The 23,413-nt window shown below is 36.3% G+C and overlaps 1 protein-coding gene across 1 annotated transcript; it reads left to right on the forward strand.

Annotated features, from left to right (window-relative positions):
* Positions 1-3,609: 3,609 nt before the first annotated feature.
* LOC130012878 (phytanoyl-CoA hydroxylase-interacting protein-like) lies at positions 3,610-9,392 on the forward strand. The gene is made up of 3 exons (XM_056100930.1): positions 3,610-3,859; positions 4,232-4,556; positions 6,720-9,392. The coding sequence occupies exons 1-3, from the start codon at positions 3,809-3,811 to the stop codon at positions 7,400-7,402; spliced, it is 1,059 nt and encodes a 352-aa protein (XP_055956905.1). The 5' UTR covers positions 3,610-3,808; the 3' UTR covers positions 7,403-9,392.
* Positions 9,393-23,413: the final 14,021 nt, after the last annotated feature.

The raw sequence follows: 23,413 nt of genomic DNA on the forward strand, positions 1-23,413 counted from the left end.
ATTGGGTAAACCAAGTTTAAACATGATATACATAATCTGACAACTGATTGGGAAAGCCAATTTATGCAGTTTTATTTTCACTTTTAATTCTTTGAAAGAAAATTGCATATCTATAAGTCAAGAGCATAATACAAAAAAACAATTGGGTAAACCAAGTTTAAACATGATATACATAATCTGACAACTGATTGGGAAAGCCAAGTTTTAAATACGTAATAATTGCATAGAATGTGAATCTCAAGAAGGTCCTGGATAAAAATATTAATTTGTTAGTGCTAGAAATAAAGATCAACAACAGAACAAGTCAAAATGGTTGAGGAACAAGTAAGTCACTACAATATAATTCAGTAAAACATTTAATATTAAATACAGGTAATATTTTCATATTTGCAAGGGATTATTTAGGTAGTCTTCCCTCTTGTCTTACTCATTTCAATATCATAATGCTATTTTGAAAGTCGAAATCTTCCCTTTCTTTAAAGATACGTTGCTAGGCAACGAAACATACACCCACACAGGCTAAATCGTCCTCAACAAGAGTTGTCACATATTTTTACTTTTTTCGGTAATGAAACATTTATAATACATTAAAATCTGATTAAGAGTAACAACTCATTAAGTAATTATCAGAAAACCATTAGAATTTGTTTGGTTTTTATAAAGTTCTGCCCCATGCTAACGTTTAGTATACGAAACTTTTAACATCATGGATTTAGCTGTTCAAGTCATAAAAATTCATTGACAATCAATATACTTGTTTGTCTCAAGATCTTAAACTCTGTGTATCAATCTGAAGTCAATTGGATGATAACTTTAGCCCCTAGAGCGTCACAAGATTTTTCAAAGTAATCAAGGGCAATAACTCTGGCAGTAATTATCAGAAATCACTGAAAATCAATAGGCTTATTTGTCTCATCACCTTAAACACTGTGTATAAACTAAAACTCAATCGGAAATTAGCTTCAGGCTCTAGAGCATCCACAAGATTTTTTGAAGTGATCAAGGGTCATAACTCTGGCAGTAATTATCGAAAATTGCTGAAAATGAATAGACCTCTTCGTCTCATGACCTTAAACACTGTATATAAATTTATTTAAAGTCAATCGGATATTAACTTTAGCCTCTAGAGCGTCCACAAGATTTTTTGAAGTGATCAAGGGCCATAACTCTGTGTATAAATTTAACTTTAGCCCATTGAGCGTCCACAATTGCTTGTGGGCGCCAGACCGCTGGACAGACGGGAACGACGACAATATACGACCACATTTCAATGTGGGCGTATAAAAAGTAACTCAATCTACTATTCCTTCTTTTAAAGGAGAAGTCTCAGTTTTCACAATATTATCCATAAATCAAAACTTTTTATATTAATAATCTTATGCTAAATAAAATGCAAAGAAATTTCGGTTTGGAAAATGATCTCCAAAACTGTTTATAGGAGATACATAGCTCTTTTAGCACTTGTCTCCAATTTTCTGTAAGTCACAGCCCCCACCCCCCACCACTTAAACCATGATTTTTCAGATATAACGCGATTGCTAGTCAAAAACTGGATGCTGTTATTTCTATGAGAACATATCACAGAACTTCAGATAGTTGTTTTGGGACCTCAAAAAAGGATTTTAAGAGCCCTCCACACAGTTTTTTAAATGACTGAAAGATAAAGTACCGGGCAAAAGGAAGTTGACATATGTAAATCCAGTTTTATCTATATAATAATGTTGCAATAAGTTGAGATATCACAGAAAAGGGGGATTGGTTGGTCGAATGGTCAGCACATGCACGTTGTATCATAAAGTCTGTTCTTGAGTCAACTGGCATGGTTTCGATTCCCTGGTGTACGTGGCAAGAAGTAGGGTCGCCTGTCCAACCTCGTGGATTTTCTCCACGTCCTCTGGTTTCCCCCCACTGCTAAAGACCCCTTCGCGTAGGACCTAGCTTATGTCGAGTGGATCTTAAACCCCATTTCTCTCTCTTTTTATTAGACTCTCTCTCATATCCGAAAACATTTGACAAAATATACCCTTGTATACACATCACAGTCACCGAATGCAGGATATGCTGAATTTCCGCAGTCACAAAAAATCGTAAAACCAGGATTGTGGGTATTTTCTCAAGGTTATTCGGTATGAAAACATTACAGAGATGCCAAGATTAATATTGGAAAAACAAGGCAGGAGAGAGAGAGAGAGAAATGGGGTTTAACGTCCACTCAACACAAACTAGGTCATTTCGGGACTAACATATGGTTTAATTTTATTTCAATAATTCGCTTGCGCATAGGGGTCTTTAGCAGTGGGAGATAACCGGAGGACCCGGAGAAAACCCACGAGGTTGGACAGGCGACCCTACTCCTTGTAAACAAGGCAGGGTTATTGGTATGGTACAGATGGGACTTCTCAACGGCAAATTGCAATAACATTCCACAGCAGTCCAACGGCCATTAGCAATCTTTTCCAGCAATTTCAATAAACAGGCCGAACTCAAAACTGACCAAGATCCGGGTCACAACTCCAGCTGAAGACCGCTGTATCGGGACAATTCACCTCCAGAACAGGTTTGTAACTGTGACAGCAAAGGCAGCCACAGCATTGGGATACCCCATCAACAGACACACTGTCTCCTGATGGCTCCACATCGTTGGTACAAGAGCCTACAGACCATTTCTAGGAATGATCTTGAGACCTCAAAACTATCAGTGCAGGTTACAATGGGCAAGAATTGTACATCCTGGCAGCAGGATGATAGGCAATGTGTGCTCTTCACAGATGAAAGTAGCCTCAACCTGTTCAGAAATGATGGCCAGGTTTGTGTTTATCATCGTAGAGGGGAGAGACTGGCACCTAACTGCACTGAAGATGTTCAGCCTTATGCTAGTGGTCGCGTAATGATATGGACATGGACTTATGACCAGTAGAGAACAAGACTTGTTTTCATCCATGACAGACCAAAGATACTGAGATGAAGTTCTGCAACCTGTGGCAGTGCCATTCATGCAACAGCAACACAGAGTTACATTCTGCAGCATTATAATGCCCGACCACATACTGCTAGACTGGTTCGTGATTTATTTGAACAATGTTGACATCCACATATTACCTTGGCCAGTAAGTTCTCCTGACATGAACCTATTAGACCACCCCTGGGATCTTGATCGGCAATTGAGGCAACAGTCATATCTCTCGCAAACCGACATCAGCTTGAGCAAGATTGATTGCAAGAATGGCAAAGGATTCCAAATGATGTCATGAGACAGATGACGACATCCATGAGGAGATGCGTACGGCAGCCACACACACTATTAATGTTGTGTCTTGTCAAATGATCAGACTGCATATGGACTTATTCGAGGGTTTATCCTTGACACATGTATTTTTTATGGAATATTTACACAGAGTGTCCACTTTTTTTTGCCGGGTAGTTTATATTTATGATATTCTGTCATTTTGTGTAAATTGAATAATAAACTTCTGAAGTTATTTCAAACTTCTTTCCTTTTCAAGTAATTAATTAAATCCATTTGAAATAAGTTTGTTTTTCATTTTTGCAGAAAATTTTTTCCATTGGTTCAACAATAATCAAAATAACATACGACCGTGACCAAATTAGCAGAATAATTTGTGCTGTTCAAAATACTGACAACAGCGAAACAGATTTCTACTTTCTAAATTGTACAAATTTGTGGCAAATCGATCAAAACCAGCAACCTCCAAATACAGAGCTCAAAATTACTATATATGGTCTTAAAATAAATGAACCAAAAGTTATTTTAAGTAATACAATTATAATCAACAGTTCAGTACATGATATGAGATTAGAAAGTCACAGCGGACATGGCCAATCTCCAATCTCAGTAGCGGTAAGTATAATAACTCATTTATTAAAAATAATTAATTATGAGGGATACTTGTATTTTTTAAACTCCTTAAATTCACTCAAACTTAGCAAAGACTTAATAGATTTAAACATGCATGATGCAACACAGTTACAATCATGCATGATGTAACACAATAACAGTACAATCATGCATGAAGTAACACAGTAACAGTATAATCATGCATGATGTAACACAGTACAGTACAATCATGCATGATGTAACACAGTACAGTACAATCATGCATGATGTAACACACTAACAGTATAATCAGGCATGATGTAACACAGTACAGTACAATCATGCATTATGAAACATAGTACAGTACAAATATTACATTTTTTCTACTTTTTGTAGTCTGATGAATTGAAATTCAACGTTGATCAAAGAGTCGATGAAATGACCAATGAATCCAGTATTATATTTACATGTGAAGATGTGCCACTACCAACAAGTATTGAATTTAAATATCACTACATTCAGATAATACAAACAACAAGTACTACTAATCATGTATCAAGCTACAATGAATATGTTGAATTGACAACCACCGATAACAATGAAATACCATGTGTCAATCTACCATCTAGAGAGGCTGTTAAATACAAGATTTATAGAGTCTCTCAATCTGGTAATAGATATCATGTGACTAAAACTTCTGACGAATCAGAGTTTATTACTCGTAAGTATGAAACAATTATACCATTACAATCAAATGATTGTATTCAATTGCATCATAAGTCATAATTTATTGGGTGAGGAAGATAACAGAACACATATACAACTGTGGGGACTTCTTTGTTGATCCATAGAAATGAGAGAGAGAGAGAGAGAGAGAGAGAGAGAGAGAGAGATGGGATTTAACGTCCCCTTGACACAAACCAGGTCATTTCGGGTCTAACATATGGTTCAATTTTATTTCAATAATTCGCTTGCGCATAGGGGTTTTTAGCAGTGGGAGAAAACCGGAGGACATGGAGAAAACCCACAAGGTTGGACAGGCGACCCTACTCCTTGTCATGTACAACCCGGGAATTGAAACCATGCCACTTGACTCAATGACAGATCTTATGATCAAACGCACAGCCATCCAACCCCCCCACCCCATAGAAATGAAATGAAATGGAGTTTAACATTCTACAGTTCTGCTCGGACTGAGCTAATGACGACGGGCCTACACAATGCAGTGTGCTATATAGGAAATATTGCCCAGGCCTACTCTTATATTGAATTCCAGATGCCAAGGGATCATTTATGTGCATGCCAATGTATACATGAGAACTTGGTTTTTCGTCCCATCCGAACGACTAGACAGCTATCCTTGTCAGCCCCTCCGTCCTGCACCACTGACAAGGGAACCACGTCAGGAAATCTCGATGAACTTTCTCCGCCAATGCAGGATCGAACACCCGACCTCCAGGCCAGCGTCTTACCCACTTAGCAACCGTGGCTCCTTGATGATCTATAAACTACCAAATCAACAATCTTAAACATAGATTATGCAAGAGCTAAATCTGCCTATTGCAGGTCTTTCTTTAGGCCTGAAATGTTATCTAAATTATTAATTAGACATTAAATTATCCAGACCATAATCAACTCTCGATGTCATCACTAGCCTGCAATATTTATTGGATTACTGTCTGTTCCAGGTGATACTCCGACTCTGAATTTGCTTGCTATTTCTTCATTTTTTAATTAAAATGGCTAAAATTTTCATCCCTTAGAATAAATGACTCGACGTCCCATAAAATCCAGTATTCTCTTGAACATTTCACATATTTATAGACATTGTCACTTTCTCAAAACATAAACATTAAGACTACGCGTGCATTAAATGGAACACTTGCATTTCGCATTAGGGTAGACAGGTACTTTACAAATTTGGTGCATTTGGTTAGAAATGTCTAGTGAAGGAGAATTATATCCGTTTGTTTCACGACAATAATACTTATTAGGGTTTAGGCACAAAAGATTTGTTTCTGGTGTTGTAGTAGAAAAGAAAATAAACAGCAAACGAATCTTAGGAAAATATAATCCCTTGAATAATGGAATATTGTTATGTACAATTTCAAGATAGAAAATACACGATAATCAAGGAATGTGTCAATGCAAATCGGCATAACCCATGGATTTTGGGGTATGTCCTGTAGCCGCTTTGAAAATTTCATCACATTTCAATAGCGGGTTACAATTTCCATGTAGCTTATATCGACATCATAAAGTTACAACCCTCGGACGGAGGGCAATTAAATTGTCAAGTTAGTGGGACAAACAACCCTGGTCTGGGATCCAGTAAATATTTCTTTCAAAAGAGTTATATTCTACTGGACCGAAACAACCAACTACATATCCAATTAGGGCGAAACGACTTCAAGTCAACTCAGCACCCCTTGTCCACTTAGGTTCTTCCAGATAACTAGGCCAAACATGGCTGTTTTTAGTACCAAGATGTCAACAAACCACGATATTTCAACGGAGAAAAGCTGTATACCTTGGTCTGAACTAAGTTCTCACAAGACAGAAAGTAATGGGGTGACTATTCCAGGTATTTCACAAAGTTTTAGCCATTTTAATTAAAAATTGAGGAAATGGCAAGCAATTTTCGAGTCGTAGTATCACCTGGAACAGACAGCAGGATACTATTTGCTGCTCAACTTTCATTCTTGATTAAATCATGAAATGGATAATCTAGACTATATTTTTTATCGTACCGACTTTAGTATTGATGATCAAGGTTAGGCCGAAAATTCAATTGCTAAATTCTTGGTTCAGAAAGACCTTCAACAGGCAGATTTAGCTCCTGCCTAATCATAATTTATATATGACTCAATATTTATACTTCCAGATAATACAATGGTTGATGTGAACAACTTACATCGACTGGCGTTATTAGCCAACGAAGTGACATCCATGCCCGTTCCTTATCTATTTCGAAATAAACCTAGTACCCATCCTACCATAGAAGAAGCCAAAGAAACAGGAATCATGACTAAATATATAAAAGATAATAATGGAGACCAAGCTTCTTGTATAAACAAAAAAATTAATGGATTGTTCTTCAGTGCAACGGTTGATAGACGTATTCATGAACCACCTGTGAGAAGTCCTTTTGGTGATTATCGTATACTGGTTCCACCACAATACCTATTAAAATTCAATTCAATTCCAGCAAATATTTATTTTGCAGATTTTTACTGCAAGAAACAAGGAGGACGCCATCACATCACTTTGGTATTAACCAAACCTGGTAGCGCTGAAGATGTCTACTGTAAACCTAGACTTCTTAAACTTGATATTAATAATAATAAATTCTTGTATTATGATCGAATATGTGACCAGTATTGTACAGACTCATCCCCAAATGTTGAGGTATTGTACACAGAAAATATTGACCTCAATGAAATGAGATCAAAATTAGGTTTCCTAGAAAAAACTGTCAAAAGTACAGGACAAAGTAAACCAGAGGGGATTCCAAAAAATACTTCTTGCACCATTTGTAATCTCCCTAAAAATCCTTCCAGAATATAAAGTTTTTGGCCATTCTGAACAACTAGGATGTATTCCTGGCCAAATCCTCTGTTTATAATAGGTGATTAGAAAACACAAGATACAATCCAGAATATAAAGTTTTTAGCCATTCTGAACGACTAGGATGTATTCTTTGCCAAATCCTCTGTCTATAATAGGTGATTAGAGGGTGATATCCGATATCGGCCCTAGGGATGATATCAGATATCAACCTCTGGTGACGTCATGACAGGTTTACATCACTCTTAAATGAAAAGGAACCCAAATTCTTTTTCAACATTTTATTCACTTTTTTGTACAATGCTGTCAAACGATTCGGAAGACGAACGTTGCCAGGCCCATGTTACTTAGTTTCTTCATCTGACCATCAAGAATTTGTCTGAAACTCAAATTCTGGATTGTGTAGTATATCCGTAAATGTAAAACTATTCCCATGACTAAATACGGAATTCGGTGGGCAATATTCATCATTTCATTTAGCTTACTTCCGAGTAGAATCTAGATATAAAAAAAATAAGATATTATATCCTCAAATCTTCTGGCGCACACAGGATTTTTCGCTCACTATCATGTTTATTATTTCGCCACACTGACCAACTGTTAAAAAAGCTCACAGCCCACTGATTTCTGTGTAAGGTATTTATGGGCATGGCATTGTTGGCACATTCACTGACTTCTTGTCACTCGAAATTGAAAAGCATTTATCATTAAAATTTGTATCTCACAATCCGAAATATCCGAGTGCATTAAATCCTTGTTAAATATATTCTGCATATAATTCTGCACTTCGATTACGTTTAAATAATCCTTTGTCAGAATCTATGTTTTCTTTTTCAGCCATATTTTCTACAAACTGACTTGCGTGGATCAGTCCGTCGTCTGATTCGTTTGACAACATAGCACAAAATGAATGCCAGTTTGTGAATACGTGGTTACTCAAATGTAATGCACGTGCAACTTACAACTTGTTTTCTTAATTTTGTCATATCAGTCGTAGGCCGATATGGGCTAAAGCATTGTCTTATAGGATAGATTTAACATTGATGTTGGTGTGTAAGACAAATATTAACCTAATACCCTTGGTCGATATGTGAAATAACCCACAGCCTCCCGCCTAGGGTTATTTCACATATCAACCCTCGATTAGGGTAATATTTATCTCATAATCAACATTGTTCTGCAAATGATCAGAACTCATTGAAAATCAATTCGTCAAAATCAATCTGATTAAAACACAGACCCTATTTTGTTTTGTTTTTTATAGTTCAAAATTTCGCTTTACTTGTCTTTACTATTCTAGGATCTGGAAGAGTTGTTATATAATAGGCGTTTTATTGATGTGAGGAATTAGACAATGAAACAGTCTGTTACAGCGATTTCTTGGCGTTCTCTGCGCAGAACTGTGGGTAAACCCCTAGAAACTTCAAAGTTGATTGATTAATCAATATCTGACGTCATAGGGTCAAAAGCCGCTCGTTTGACCCCTGATGCAAACTCCCATTATAACTTGTCAGATCTTTATGTAGTGTAGGCCATCAAAAGTATAAAAAAACAAAACGAAATATATAGATCTATATTTTAATCAGAATGCGTCAAAATTGAAAATCGATTCTCTGTCTCCCTCTTGATCTTCCAAGAGGAATTGCAGAAAATGCACTGACAAAAGGGGACAGCAATAATATTAATAAACACATTCATATATGGGTAAATAAAAATAAATTCAACTAATTTTGTTTTGTTTAACACTGTACATTATATCTAAATAAAAATTGTATGTACAGGTAATTCCAATTATCCTTTTATATTGTAAATAAAAATAAATTCAACTAATTTTATTTTGTTTTAAATTGTACATTATATCTAAAAAAAAATTATATGTACAGGTAATTTCAATTATCCTTTTATATTGTAAATAAAAATAAATTCAACTAATTTTATTTTGTTTTAAATTGTACATTATATCTAAATAAAAATGTACAGGTAATTTCAATTATCCTTTTATATTGTAAATAAAAATAAATTCAACTAATAATGTTTTGTTTAAACTTGTACATTATATCTAAATAAAAAATTGTTTGTACCGGTAATTTCAATGGTTTAACCTCACTTTCCCCACATTTGATTGTTTTGATAAAGGATTAGGAGGTTACTAGACTGGGTGTAGGACTATAGTCTGTTCTAATTAATTAGTATCACTGGTGTAAACATCTCACTCTAATTATTGTTACTGGTGAACACTTCCCACTATCATTAGATTGGGCAAATTGGTGGTATCAGTTTACTAATAAATTTACATTGTGAGCTGTTTTGATGTAATAATTAATTTGAAATAAAAACAAATAAACTACTGATATATCAGTTGATATATATATACCTCCTCTGAATCACAAATGTTCATCTTCAATATACCCTCCAAAATGTCCTCTTCCCCACTCGGAATATGTCATATAAAATTTATGAAGCGATCTCAAATTTCATAGAAAAAAATCGGGAATCAACTGTTAAGTTGCGGAAAAGAGCACTAGTCATGGAAAGATAACTGGTTGTGTAGAACAGTTTGGTGAGAAGATGACCCGCCCTCTCTTCCCACGACAACGATTTTAAAACCATTTTTAAAAAACGTGTTTTAAAGTGATTTTTAGATATACAAGAACTTTTTATTATTTTAAATCTGTTTTAAAGTGACTTTTAGATATACAAGAACTTTTTATTATTCAGTGTTTTACCTAACTTCTTTAATTACTCATTCAGATGTAAATAAATTAATTAAATCAGCCTGTCCATAATATCGTGCTTTATGTATTGGACGTTAAATTTGTAATAAACAACAACAAATGTTCATTGCTAAAACTTTAAATGGCGAACACTTTAGATACATTGCTAATACTAAAGGTGGTCAGAATTTAGTGCTACTTATTTATTTAATTTATTTACTTATCTACTTACTTATTTATTTATTTATCTACTCATTTTAATATATGCACTTACTATGTATTACTTATTATAATATAATATATATATATTTATTATATATTATATATTTGTACTTATTATATTTGTATATTTTTAATTTGTATATTTTTAAATTTCTGGAAATGGTATAATATAAGAATCCATATTATATGTATTTTTTTTTAAATGTAATTTCGGTTTATTCCCACGAAGGCACAGTTATTGACCGTAACGGAATAAAGGAGGTCGTTTTCGACGACTTTGTGGGAATCCAGCTCCTAGGGATTAAAATGGATTAAAAATGTTAACAATGGTGTTATAGATTGTTATGATAAGAATTTACACTTTCATAATCCCCAATGTAACTAATTAACCAACATTTTAGCATCATTTTTGGCATAAGAAATAAAAACATAACTATCCTATAACAAAAATTAATGTAATTTCGACAAATAAAACACCTTGTCTAAATACTCGACTCGACTAAAGTCAATTACTCTTCCTCATGTTTTCCTTTTAATTCCTGGAGCTGGCTTTGGATTTGAGCATATTTATATCTCTTCCTTGGTGGTTCCTGTCCCCCAGCATACTGAACGATTCTAATCTCATTAATATTTTGTTCTTGTAAAAATTTGATCATTTCAAAAACATTCTTTTCCAACTAGCTTCTTGATCCTTGAATGCCATCCTTCCAGGGTGTTGCTGGTTGTGTGCTCCTCTGTGTCGTAGTGGTTTCACTGATGAGTTGCAAATTCACCCTCGAACCCTGCAAATCTCCGTACCACGTTTTGTATTTCTTCATTTTCTCTATATTACACTTGTAGACCTACATTCTGTGTCCGTCTCCAAATAAACTGGTTAAAATTAGTACATATTAACCACCTGAGCAAAGACATCGTCCTCCGCGACTTGTACATACAAAGCTGAATTCAAGTTGTGCGTTTGCTATTGTAGAATATTATCTGAATTTCAGATAGTGTAACAGGATTTTATACATCTTTAAAAATGGCACTGATTGAGTGAGCGAATAGGTGAACACTACTTGGATGATTTGATGCTATTCATCATTAGTTGCCAATTGGTGATTAAGATTCATATTGAATACAGTGCACTCTGTCACATGCGACATCGTACCGGATCGTTACAATATGTCGGATTACGCAGAGTGTCGGAATACCCAGTTTTTTCAAAACCCGGAAATATTGTAACTTCGAAAACCATAAGTATTATTATAATGTAGCTTCGAACATAGAACTTCGAATCACCAGAATGTTATTCCCTTTAAAAATGTTAGACCTTTCTGTACTTTCAAAATTTTATTACATTAATTTTTATTCCATTTAACATGCGTAGGCATTTTGAATAGGTTAAGTCTGTCGTTAATTTATCTTCTTCGCCGTCTTCAGTTGATTGACTCTTGTCTTTGCTATGACGTGTTCATTGATAATGGGAATGGGCATACTCGATTGAACGTTCCAGAATTGAATTCTCTCAATCCCCAAAATAGTGACAATCGACTGAAAATTGGTACTTCGGGCTACAACGCATGCGTCGACTGGATATATAAATATCTCATCCAACCATGCAGCCGAAACCTGTTCGTCGTGTTTAATTACGTCACAATTCTACTCACACCACCTCCGACCTTGGGACTGACAGAACTGTGACAGGACTGAATTCCGCGTCACTCGATTGCAATTCTGTCAATTCGGGACATTCCGGACTGTGACTCAAGCATCCCAGGTTGTCGTCACATGGTTCGAAGAGATCCGTAGGGTGACCAAACTTATAGGTTATTCAGGTTCAATCGGCATGCGCAACGAATGTTTCCAACAGGTGCTAGGAATATTATTATGACTGTGAATTTGGGGGAAAATTTGTGGATATTCTTGAGTATTTGTCACAACTGTCATACAAGAGATTAAAATTATTAAAGTAATCAACAAAGACCCACGGTAGTGAGTTTAAATCTCACAGATAATTGATTGGTGATTGCTTGTTAATCTTTTGTGGCTTCACACCCATGATCCATCCAGTTTTAATCTCACGGATAATTGATCGGTAAGTGTTTGCTTCACACCCACCGATTGAAGGCCGGATTATACGGTGTGGATTCAATGGAAATCGTATGACAGGACGGCTGATTAATGTCGTAATCCGGAACGTACAGAGGTCGAATTACCCAGAGATATTTTGGCTGAAGTAATAAGGAAATAAATTGGGACATGAAAATAGTGTCGGATGTAACAGAGTGCCGGAGTGATCAGAGTGCCGGAGTGATCAGAGGTCGGATATGACAGAGTGCACTGTACTTGGATAATTTGATGACTTTAATCATTAGTTGCCAATTGGTGAATAAAATTCAGAGTGAACATAAATTCATAAAATCTTTAACATGTTTCTCTTCAAATGAAGCTGACAAGTCGATATATCTGCGCCTTCATGGGAAGGATTACTTTTGGTCACGCTCTGTAACTGCGCCTTCGTGGGAATTACACCCACCATAATTGTTTTCACTAATATTATTTAAATCATTTTGTTGAAGTGTCCCAAACTTGTTACAGTTTATACTTTAAACCCCCTTTGTTGACCGATCAGATCAAAGTCTCAACCAATCAGATCGAACTACATCTCAATTAGAACAAGCCAACAGTGAGGCTGATGTCCCCCGCCAAAATCCCAAAATAAATAGATGACTCTTATTAATTAATCGCACATTTATTTTTTTCAAAAGTATCGAGCAATCAAGCAATCAAACTATACACTAAGTTTAATCACTCTCTATCAGATAGAATCAAAGTTACCTCTGTTTAGCTTTGGCTCGAAATGTTAATCATTGAACTCACCTAATGAACATCTACATAGATGTTTAAACATTCTACCTCAATTAAAAGCAGAGTTGTTATGTTCCAAAGTCTTGACCAATCAAATTGCTTAACGATCCTTAGCCTCAGCAGAAAATTCCCATCATCAAACTTAGTCAAGGTAATGATATAATGAATCTATACTCAGAGCTTCATCACTCTCACCTAATTAAAACCAAAGTTATTGACCCCAAAGCATCAACCAATCAGATTGTCTATTTCTGCTTACTGTAAGCAGACGATGTTTATCATCGAACTCCATCAAGGCATTCACCTAATGAACACCTACACCAAGTTTGAACTTCTACCTCAACTAGAGAGATAGATAGACAGAAAGAAATGGGGTTTAACATCCACTCGACACAACTTAGGTAATTTTGGGACCAACATATGGTTCAATTTTATTGCACGTAGGGGTCTTTAGCAGTAGGAGGAAACCGGAGGACCCGGAGAAAACCCACAAAGTTGGACAGGCAACCCTAATCCTTGTCACGTACAACCGGGGATTCGAAACCACGCCAGTTGACTCAATGACAGACTTTATGATACAGCACGCACCTGCTAACCATTCAGCCATCCAACCCCCCACCTCAACTAGAAGGTGAGTTATTGTGTTTCAAAGTCTCAACCAATCAAATTGCTTATCGCTCTGCTTACCCTAAGCAGAAAATGATTATTATGGAACTTAGTCAATGTATTGATGTGATTAAACCATACCCCAAGTGTCATCACTCTCACTTAATAAGAACTAAAGTTATCGTGGCCCAAAGCATCAACCAATCAAATTGCTTATCGCTCTGCTTACCCAGAGTCAAAAATGCTCATTATCGAACTAAGTCAAGGTATCGATGTGATGAAACTATACACCAATTTCCATCACTCTCACTTACATGTAATTAGAACTACTAAAGTTATCGTGTCCCAAAGCATCAACCAATCAAATTGCTTATCTCTGCTTACCCTAAAAAGACAATTCTCATCTTCGAACTCCATCAAGGCATCGACCAAATAAACATCTACACCAAGTTTGAGCATCCTACCCCAATTAGGAGAATTATTGTGTTCCAAAGTCTCGACCAATCAAACTACTTATCGCTCTGCTTACCCTGAGCAGAAAATGTTCATTTTCAAACTTAGTCAAGGTATTGATGTGATGAAGCTATACACCAAGTTCCATCACTCTCACTTAATTATATCCAAAGTTATTGTGTCCCAAATCATCAACCAGTCAAATTGCTTATCTCTGCTTACCCTAAACAGACAATTCTCATCTTCAAACTCCATCAAGGCATTGACCTAATAAACACCTACACCAAGTTTGGACATTCCAGCTCAATTAGAACGAGAGTTATTGTGTCCCAAAATCTGTTAAGGACAGACAGACAGATGTCCGGACGACAAAATACGTCCACATGAAAATGTGGGTGTATGATTGTGGTTAAAACATTATCTTACCTACTTTTGTTTTAAAGATGGGTTCCCGTGTACAAACTGGGTGATTTAATGGTATATATGGACCAAAAACATATTCAAACTAATTAATTTGTCATAATTATGCTTCAAATCCTTCTCAAACATTGTAATTGCGAAGGAATGCCCTGCTATTAAAATTCGATCAAACCAGGTCATGTTTACGTCACGTCTTGGAAGTCAGAGGAGAAATCATTGCATACATAAGACGATGTTGTCTTTAATCGTTTACTATTTATTACAAATATTGAATCCTAATTAAATTCTCGGATTATCCACTACCCGCGTCTTTTTCCGTCATTTTTATCTCAGAAAGTATTGTACGTCTAACTCTTCATAAAGTTTATGAACTTGTACATCAAGCGCTCAATGTTCGCTTGTGACCTTTGACATCGTGCGTGCAGAAGGTCATAATCTTCAGGCTGTTGATTAGAGGAACCCTTACATTTTTGTCCTATATATGCTCCATGAGTGTTTTTCGGGGAATCCAGTATTTTTCTAGTAAGATTGGATATCTCTACTTTCCATATATACCAAAATTGCCATACTTTTATTGGAAATAACCACCCGATAAATACTTTTCTGGGAACCCATCTTTAATCCTACACTTTTAATAAATACATAATAAAATCAAAAAAAATTATTTGGTTGGCAATAGCAACTGCCAAAGATTCCTTCCTTTATATATAGAGAGAAATGGGGTTTAACGTCCACTCGACACAAACTAGGTCATTTTAAGACTACCATATGGTTCAAATCTATTTCAATAATTCGCTTGCATGTATGGGGTAACCATTCAGCCACCCACCCATCCTCCTTGTGGCACCGTAGAAGATCGAAGAGACTTTTGATACTGCACATACAAAGTTTTCACCCAGTTTCTTGCGGCTTTTTCTGCGAGCTACTAAACCCTACGACCTGTGTTTTCATGTCCCGCGGTTGTGAGCTAGGTTTTAGGCTTAAAGTAGCTAAGTCTCTAACTCAATATCATCCAAAATCTTCAACATTGAAAACACGATTTATTTGTCAAATTAAATCAACATTCATGTTGTGATCTTACCGGAAAAAGATGGGCTTTTGATATCCAATATTTAAGACAAAATAAACATTTTACCATTGGTACATGAATCGTGTACCATAATGCGCTTCAGCCCCAGTTGTATCAAGAGACTCGAGGGACGAGGCTAGACACGATGCATCAAATCAAACCGCGTATGTAGACTGGAATAACCAGACGCTAGAAATTTGCACTCGCTTGAGACTGCTGGCTTATTTCGCCGAACATAACTGATTTGAAATTGGAGTAAAAACGGAAACCATTGAATGTAAATCAGTTTATATACCGTATTTTTCGGTGTATAAGGCGCATGCGTAGATAAGGCGCAGGGCGACTTTGGCAGAGGTGTTTCAGGAAAAAAAAAATATGCGTGGCTTAGGCGCACCCTTTCCCAGCGCGTGTGAAACTCGTGCCATAACATATGTGACTCAAATCCACCTGCGATCTCCAGTAACTAGGTCAAACTCTATTGTTTACAGTCATAATAATTACCGATATTTAGCCGTATCAAGCTTTATATAATTATATTTCTTTATGAAATAAATTGCTTTTGTTACATTTGTTTATATTAATTATAACACGCAATTGCATTATTGCATAACTTTCAGCTGTAATTCTGTTGCTCGTACGGTAGTGAAATTGTCATTCAAGTCCCGCCCACAACAAACATGGCCGTCTATTACATCGTGTTAAATTCGTAAGTAATTGTCTGTGATAAATGAATCGGTTTTGATGATAAACAAATTAAATAATACCTGTAGAAATAATATATCATGATCAGCTACTCACAACTTAAATCCTGACTACCGGTAAAAGAGAAACAACAATTCCAGTTTACTCCAAGTTATGCAAACAACTGACAAACGATAGCGTCTGTTGCCCCGCCCACTCCACGCGTCATGACAATACCCAGATTGTAGCCATTTAGATCTATCAGTAAAATAATACAATAGCATTTTTAATACCAATCAAAAAAACAATGATTTTGTCAACTACAAACAACTTCATAAAGAAAACGGTAACAACTCACTGGTAGATAATTAACTATACCGGTAAAATAATACAATAGCATTTTTAATACCAATCAAAGAAACAATGATTTTGTCAACTACAAACGACTTCATAAAGAAAACGATAACAACTCACTGGTAGATAATTAACTATACCGGTAAATTATAACAATGGGCCAATCACTGAATCCATGTTGAATGAAAACCGTCGGTAACTTAAAACGGTTACTAAAAGACAGTCTTGCTCAAAGAAAACACCCCGATGTATATAAAACACCAGTGAACATTCCATCATTCTTAAAAATTATTTATTCAGAATGGCTACGAGACGAACCGCTTATACCGCTAAGGAGAAGTTGAGGGTAATTAGTTACGCTGAAGCACACGGTAATAGGGCCGCGGGTCGTGAATTTAGTTTGGGGGAGTCAAACGTGAGACGTTGGAGGGCGATGAAGGGGAAACTTACCGACATGAAACCTAGTAAAGAAGCGAATAGGTGGAGCGCCGCACGTTATCCTCAAATTGAGAGAGAATTGGTATTCTGTCAGTTTAACTGTAATCCCGCCCATTAACGCTGTCATTGTAACAGACAATACCCATAGCCTATGGTATAATGAGCGTGTGCTCAATGGAAATTACCCTTCTAATAGCCAATGAAAACTCTTGTCTGTCGGAAGCCCCGCCTTTTCGTCAACTTGACTGATATCACCGTTGACGACACACTGTTTGGATTGCCGACAGTGGCTAACTGTACCGGTAAACGGATTAGCAGAAATATATGTCATCAAATACGCAGGAATAATAGAAATATTAACGATAATTTTGCAGATATTGTTAGCACTGTCGTTTATGACTAACGGTATACGGAAAAGCCGGAATAATAGAAATATGACTAACGGTATACGGAAAAGCCGATACCGTATCTTAAATGGCCGCCATATTTATTGCACGAAAAATGACGACATCGGAATGTCGGAATAGCAGGAAAATATGTCATCTAATTATTTACGATATCTTTGCAGATATTTTAATAACACTAAACCGCTATTGACCCATATTGTTGCCACTGTCGTCTATGACTAACGGTATACGGGATATCGGTATGGGAAATGGCCGCCATCTTTATTGCTGTTGTCCATATGATCAACTTCAGACCTCGATGTTGACACACAGAAAAGCCAAGATTTGCTTAATACTATGTATTAGGCGCACCCCTTCTAGAAAATAAAATACCTGGTAAAAACAGTGCGCCTTATACACTGAAAAATACGGTACATTCATATTACAGTATTATATGCGTTGCGACCCACTTTTGTCAATTTCTAGGTCCCAAATGTTAGCGATTTAGCTCCCTTAAGAGAGAGAGAGAGAGAGAGAGAGGAGAGAGAGAGAGATGGGGTTTAATGTCCACTAAACACAAACTATATCTTTTTGGGACTAACATATTCATTCGCCCTCCCCCCCTCCCCTGCCGACACAAACTAGGTCATTTTGAGACTAACATATGGTTCAATTTTTATTTTAATAATTAGCTTGCGCATAGGTGTCTTTAGCAGTGGGAGGAAACCGGAGGACCCAGAGAAAATCCCCGATGTTGGACAGGCAATCCTACTCCTTGTCACATACAACCAGGGAATCGCGAAATCAGTTGACTCAATGAAAGGCCTACGATACAGCGCGCACATGCCATCCAACCCCCTGCTAGGCTTTAGACTCTGACTACTGCAGCACCTCATAGAATATAAAAAAAAATCTAAACAAACCTCATTATCAAAAGGAATTAAGATTTCAGGCTTTCTAAACATAGCTTTTGAATTTCATCCAAATTGGTGAAAAATTGTGACCTCTCTAGAGTGTCCACAAGCTAAAAACGAGGTATTTCTTACAATCAGGGGCCATAATCCATGTAGTTATTGTCCGATACATGTCAATCTCGAAAAGAACGGAGATCTTTGGGAGATAAACCAATATTTAAAGTTTAGTCAAAATTGGGTGAAAATTATAAACTCTTGAGTGTCTACAAATAATTACGGACGGACATCGTGAAGTTTATCCATGTAGACAAAAGACCTACGATATCAATTCGAGAGTAAACTATTACATACTAAAATGACTTATTTTCACTCTAGAAACACAAAACCCATATTTTGGATAACATTTAAACTAGTTTCTGATATTAAAGGTCCTGTGACATAGTCTCACATTAATGATTTTTTAAAGTTGCACAGACTCTTTGTTTACAAACCAATTTTGACAAATCTTTAAAAATAAGCACTAACCAATTAGCATCACCATTTTACCCGATATTAAAGTTTTACACTTTTTTTTAAAAAAAAATATCAATTTTATGACGTCACTTTAAAAAAAAAACCTATGTCAAATATAAAAATTCTAATTGCTCTGATCGACTGCGAATTGTGAATGGTTTCCCAAAATATAACGATATTGAAACTAGAGGCTACAATGTCCAAGAATAAAAGTTGAGAAATACAAACAGCTACAAATTGGTGATAACCCCAATCAAATTGATAATGTACATAGTAAACAATTTTTTCTTCAGATTATAGGTTTGATATACAATATGTATAAGTCATAATATTATAATTATAGCTATCATGTTACTTGAATTAAAATGACTGTGCTTAAAGTTACAATTTCATATTTTCTAAGAAAGTCAAAACATAATTATTTCTATATCTTTTGCTCAATAGGTTGTCAACTCACTATTACACGATCATAGGTGTCATTCTCACACTTAAAACTCATTTACACCAGAAATAATAACACAATTACCTCCCTTTTTTTCTATTCTCCACCATGGAGTAGTTATCTTCAAACGTTGGAATTTGAAGATGAAAATGATATTTTTGCCAATTTCTCAACTGGCAATGAATTATAGGATTAATAGGATATTCTTTAACAAGGTAGGACAGTTTATAGATACCATCTATTTTAAGGCTTTATTTTAATAAATTTTAAAAATATAACTTAAAAATATGAAATTGCAACTTTAAAAACCTGTTCTAAGAATTTTCATTTTCCCACTTACATGTTTATCATCTTTACCAGGTAAATGTTTATGTTCAATTGGAAAAGAAAAGTCAATGCTACAGCTAAAGTTGTTGCTGAGACAGATGCCATGCATGAGGCAGGGTATGCTTACACTGTATTGTGCACAGAACACCTAATGATGCTAAATAGATTTCATTGTTTGTTGTAGCTTGCAACAAAAGAGTCTCTTTGTTCAATTTATGCAGTTTTACTTTCACTTTTAATTCGTTGAAAGAAAATTGCATATCTATAAGTCAAGAGCATAATACAAAAAAACAATTGGGTAAACCAAGTTTAAACATGATATACATAATCTGACAACTGATTGGGAAAGCCAAGTTTTAAATACGTAATAATTGCATAGAATGTGAATCTCAAGAAGGTCCTGGATAAAAATATTAATTTGTTAGTGCTAGAAATAAAGATCAACAACAGAACAAGTCAAAATGGTTGAGGAACAAGTAAGTCACTACAATATAATTCAGTAAAACATTTAATATTAAATACAGGTAATATTTTCATATTTGCAAGGGATTATTTAGGTAGTCTTCTCTCTTGTCTTACTCATTTCCATATCATAATGCTATTTTGAAAGTCGAAATCTTTCCTTTCTTTAAAGATACGTTGCTAGGCAACGAAACATACACCCACACAGGCTAAATCGTCCTCAACAAGAGTTGTCACATATTTTTACTTTTTTCGGTAATGAAACATTTATAATACATTAAAATCTGATTAAGAGTAACAACTCATTAAGTAATTATCAGAAAACCATTAGAATTTGTTTGGTTTTTATAAAGTTCTGCCCCATGCTAACGTTTAGTATACGAAACTTTTAACATCATGGATTTAGCTGTTCAAGTCATAAAAATTCATTGAAAATGAATATACTTGTTTGTCTCAAGATCTTAAACTCTGTGTATCAATCTGAAGTCAATTGGATGATAACTTTAGCCCCTAGAGCGTCACAAGATTTTTCAAAGTAATCAAGGGCAATAACTCTGGCAGTAATTATCAGAAATCACTGAAAATCAATAGGCTTATTTGTCTCATCACCTTAAACACTGTGTATAAACTAAAACTCAATCGGAAATTAGCTTTAGCCTCTAGAGCATCCACAAGATTTTTTGAAGTGATCAAGGGTCATAACTCTGGCAGTAATTATCGAAAATTGCTGAAAATGAATAGACCTCTTCGTCTCATGACCTTAAACACTGTATATAAATTTATTTAAAGTCAATCGGATATTAACTTTAGCCTCTAGAGCGTCCACAAGATTTTTTGAAGTGATCAAGGGCCATATACGACCACATTTCAATGTGGTCGTATAAAAAGTAACTCAATCTACTATTCCTTCTTTTAAAGGAGAAGTCTCAGTTTTCACAATATTATCCATAAATCAAAACTTTTTATATTAATAATCTTATGCTAAATAAAATGCAAAGAAATTTCGGTTTGGAAAATGATCTCCAAAACTGTTTATAGGAGATACATAGCTCTTTTAGCACTCGTCTCCAATTTTCTGTAAGTCACAGCCCCACCCCCCACCACTTAAACCATGATTTTTCAGATATAACGCGATTGCTAGTCAAAAACTGGATGCTGTTATTTCTATGAGAACATATCACAGAACTTCAGATAGTTGTTTTGGGACCTCAAAAAAGGATTTTAAGAGCCCTCCACACAGTTTTTTAAATGACTGAAAGATAAAGTACCGGGCAAAAGGAAGTTGACATATGTAAATCCAGTTTTATCTATATAATAATGTTGCAATAAGTTGAGATATCACAGAAAAGGGGGATTGGTTGGTCGAATGGTCAGCACATGCACGTTGTATCATAAAGTCTGTTCTTGAGTCAACTGGCATGGTTTCGATTCCCTGGTGTACGTGGCAAGAAGTAGGGTCGCCTGTCCAACCTCGTGGATTTTCTCCACGTCCTCTGGTTTCCCCCCACTGCTAAAGACCCCTTCGCGTAGGACCTAGCTTATGTCGAGTGGATCTTAAACCCCATTTCTCTCTCTTTTTATTAGACTCTCTCTCATATCCGAAAACATTTGACAAAATATACCCTTGTATACACATCACAGTCACCGAATGCAGGATATGCTGAATTTCCGCAGTCACAAAAAATCGTAAAACCAGGATTGTGGGTATTTTCTCAAGGTTATTCGGTATGAAAACAGAGATGCAAAGATTAATATTGGAAAAACAAGGCAGAAGAGAGAGAGAGAGAAATGGGGTTTAACGTCCACTCAACACAAACTAGGTCATTTCGGGACTAACATATGGTTTAATTTTATTTCAATAATTCGCTTGCGCATAGGGGTCTTTAGCAGTGGGAGATAACCGGAGGACCCGGAGAAAACCCACGAGGTTGGACAGGCGACCCTACTCCTTGTAAACAAGGCAGGGTTATTGGTATGGTACAGATGGGACTTCTTAACGGCAAATTGCAATAACATTCCACAGCAGTCCAACGGCCATTAGCAATCTTTTCCAGCAATTTCAATAAACAGGCCGAACTCCAGCTGAAGACCGCTGTGTCGGGACAATTCACCTCCAGAACAGGTTTGTAACTGTGACAGCAAAGGCAGCCACAGCATTGGGATACCCCATAAACAGACACACTGTCTCCTGATGGCTCCACATCGTTGGTACAAGAGAGCCTACAGACCATTTCGAGGAATGATCTTGAGACCTCAAAACTATCAGTGCAGGTTACAATGGGCAAGAATTGTACATCCTGGCAGCAGGATGATAGGCAATGTGTGCTCTTCACAGATGAAAGTAGCCTCAACCTGTTCAGAATTGATGGCCAGGTTTGTGTTTATCACCGTAGAGGGGAGAGACTGGCACCTAACTGCACTGAAGATGTTCAGCCTTATGCTGGTGGTCGCGTAATGATATGGACAGGGACTTATGACCAGCAGAGAACAAGACTTGTTTTCATCCATGACAGACCAAAGATACTGAGATGAAGTTCTGCAACCTGTGGCAGTGCCATTCATGCAACAGCAACACAGAGTTACCATTCTGCAGCATTATAATGCCCGACCACATACTGCTAGACTGGTTCGTGATTTATTTGAACAATGTTGACATCCACATATTACCTTGGCCAGTAAGTTCTCCTGACATGAACCTAATAGACCACCCCTGGGATCTTGATCGGCAATTGAGGCAACAGTCATATCTCTTGCAAACCGACATCAGCTTGAGCAAGATTGATTGCAAGAATGGCAAAGGATTCCCAATGATGTCATGAGACAGATGGTACAGATGGGACTTCTCAACGGCAAATTGCAATAACATTCCACAGCAGTCCAACGGCCATTAGCAATCTTTTCCAGCAATTTCAATAAACAGGCCGAACTCAAAACTGACCAAGATCCGGGTCACAACTCCAGCTGAAGACCGCTGTATCGGGACAATTCACCTCCAGAACAGGTTTGTAACTGTGACAGCAAAGGCAGCCACAGCATTGGGATACCCCATCAACAGACACACTGTCTCCTGATGGCTCCACATCGTTGGTACAAGAGCCTACAGACCATTTCTAGGAATGATCTTGAGACCTCAAAACTATCAGTGCAGGTTACAATGGGC

This window comes from Patella vulgata, chromosome 5, assembly GCF_932274485.2.
Source record: "Patella vulgata chromosome 5, xgPatVulg1.2, whole genome shotgun sequence".
Lineage (NCBI taxonomy): Eukaryota > Metazoa > Mollusca > Gastropoda > Patellidae > Patella > Patella vulgata.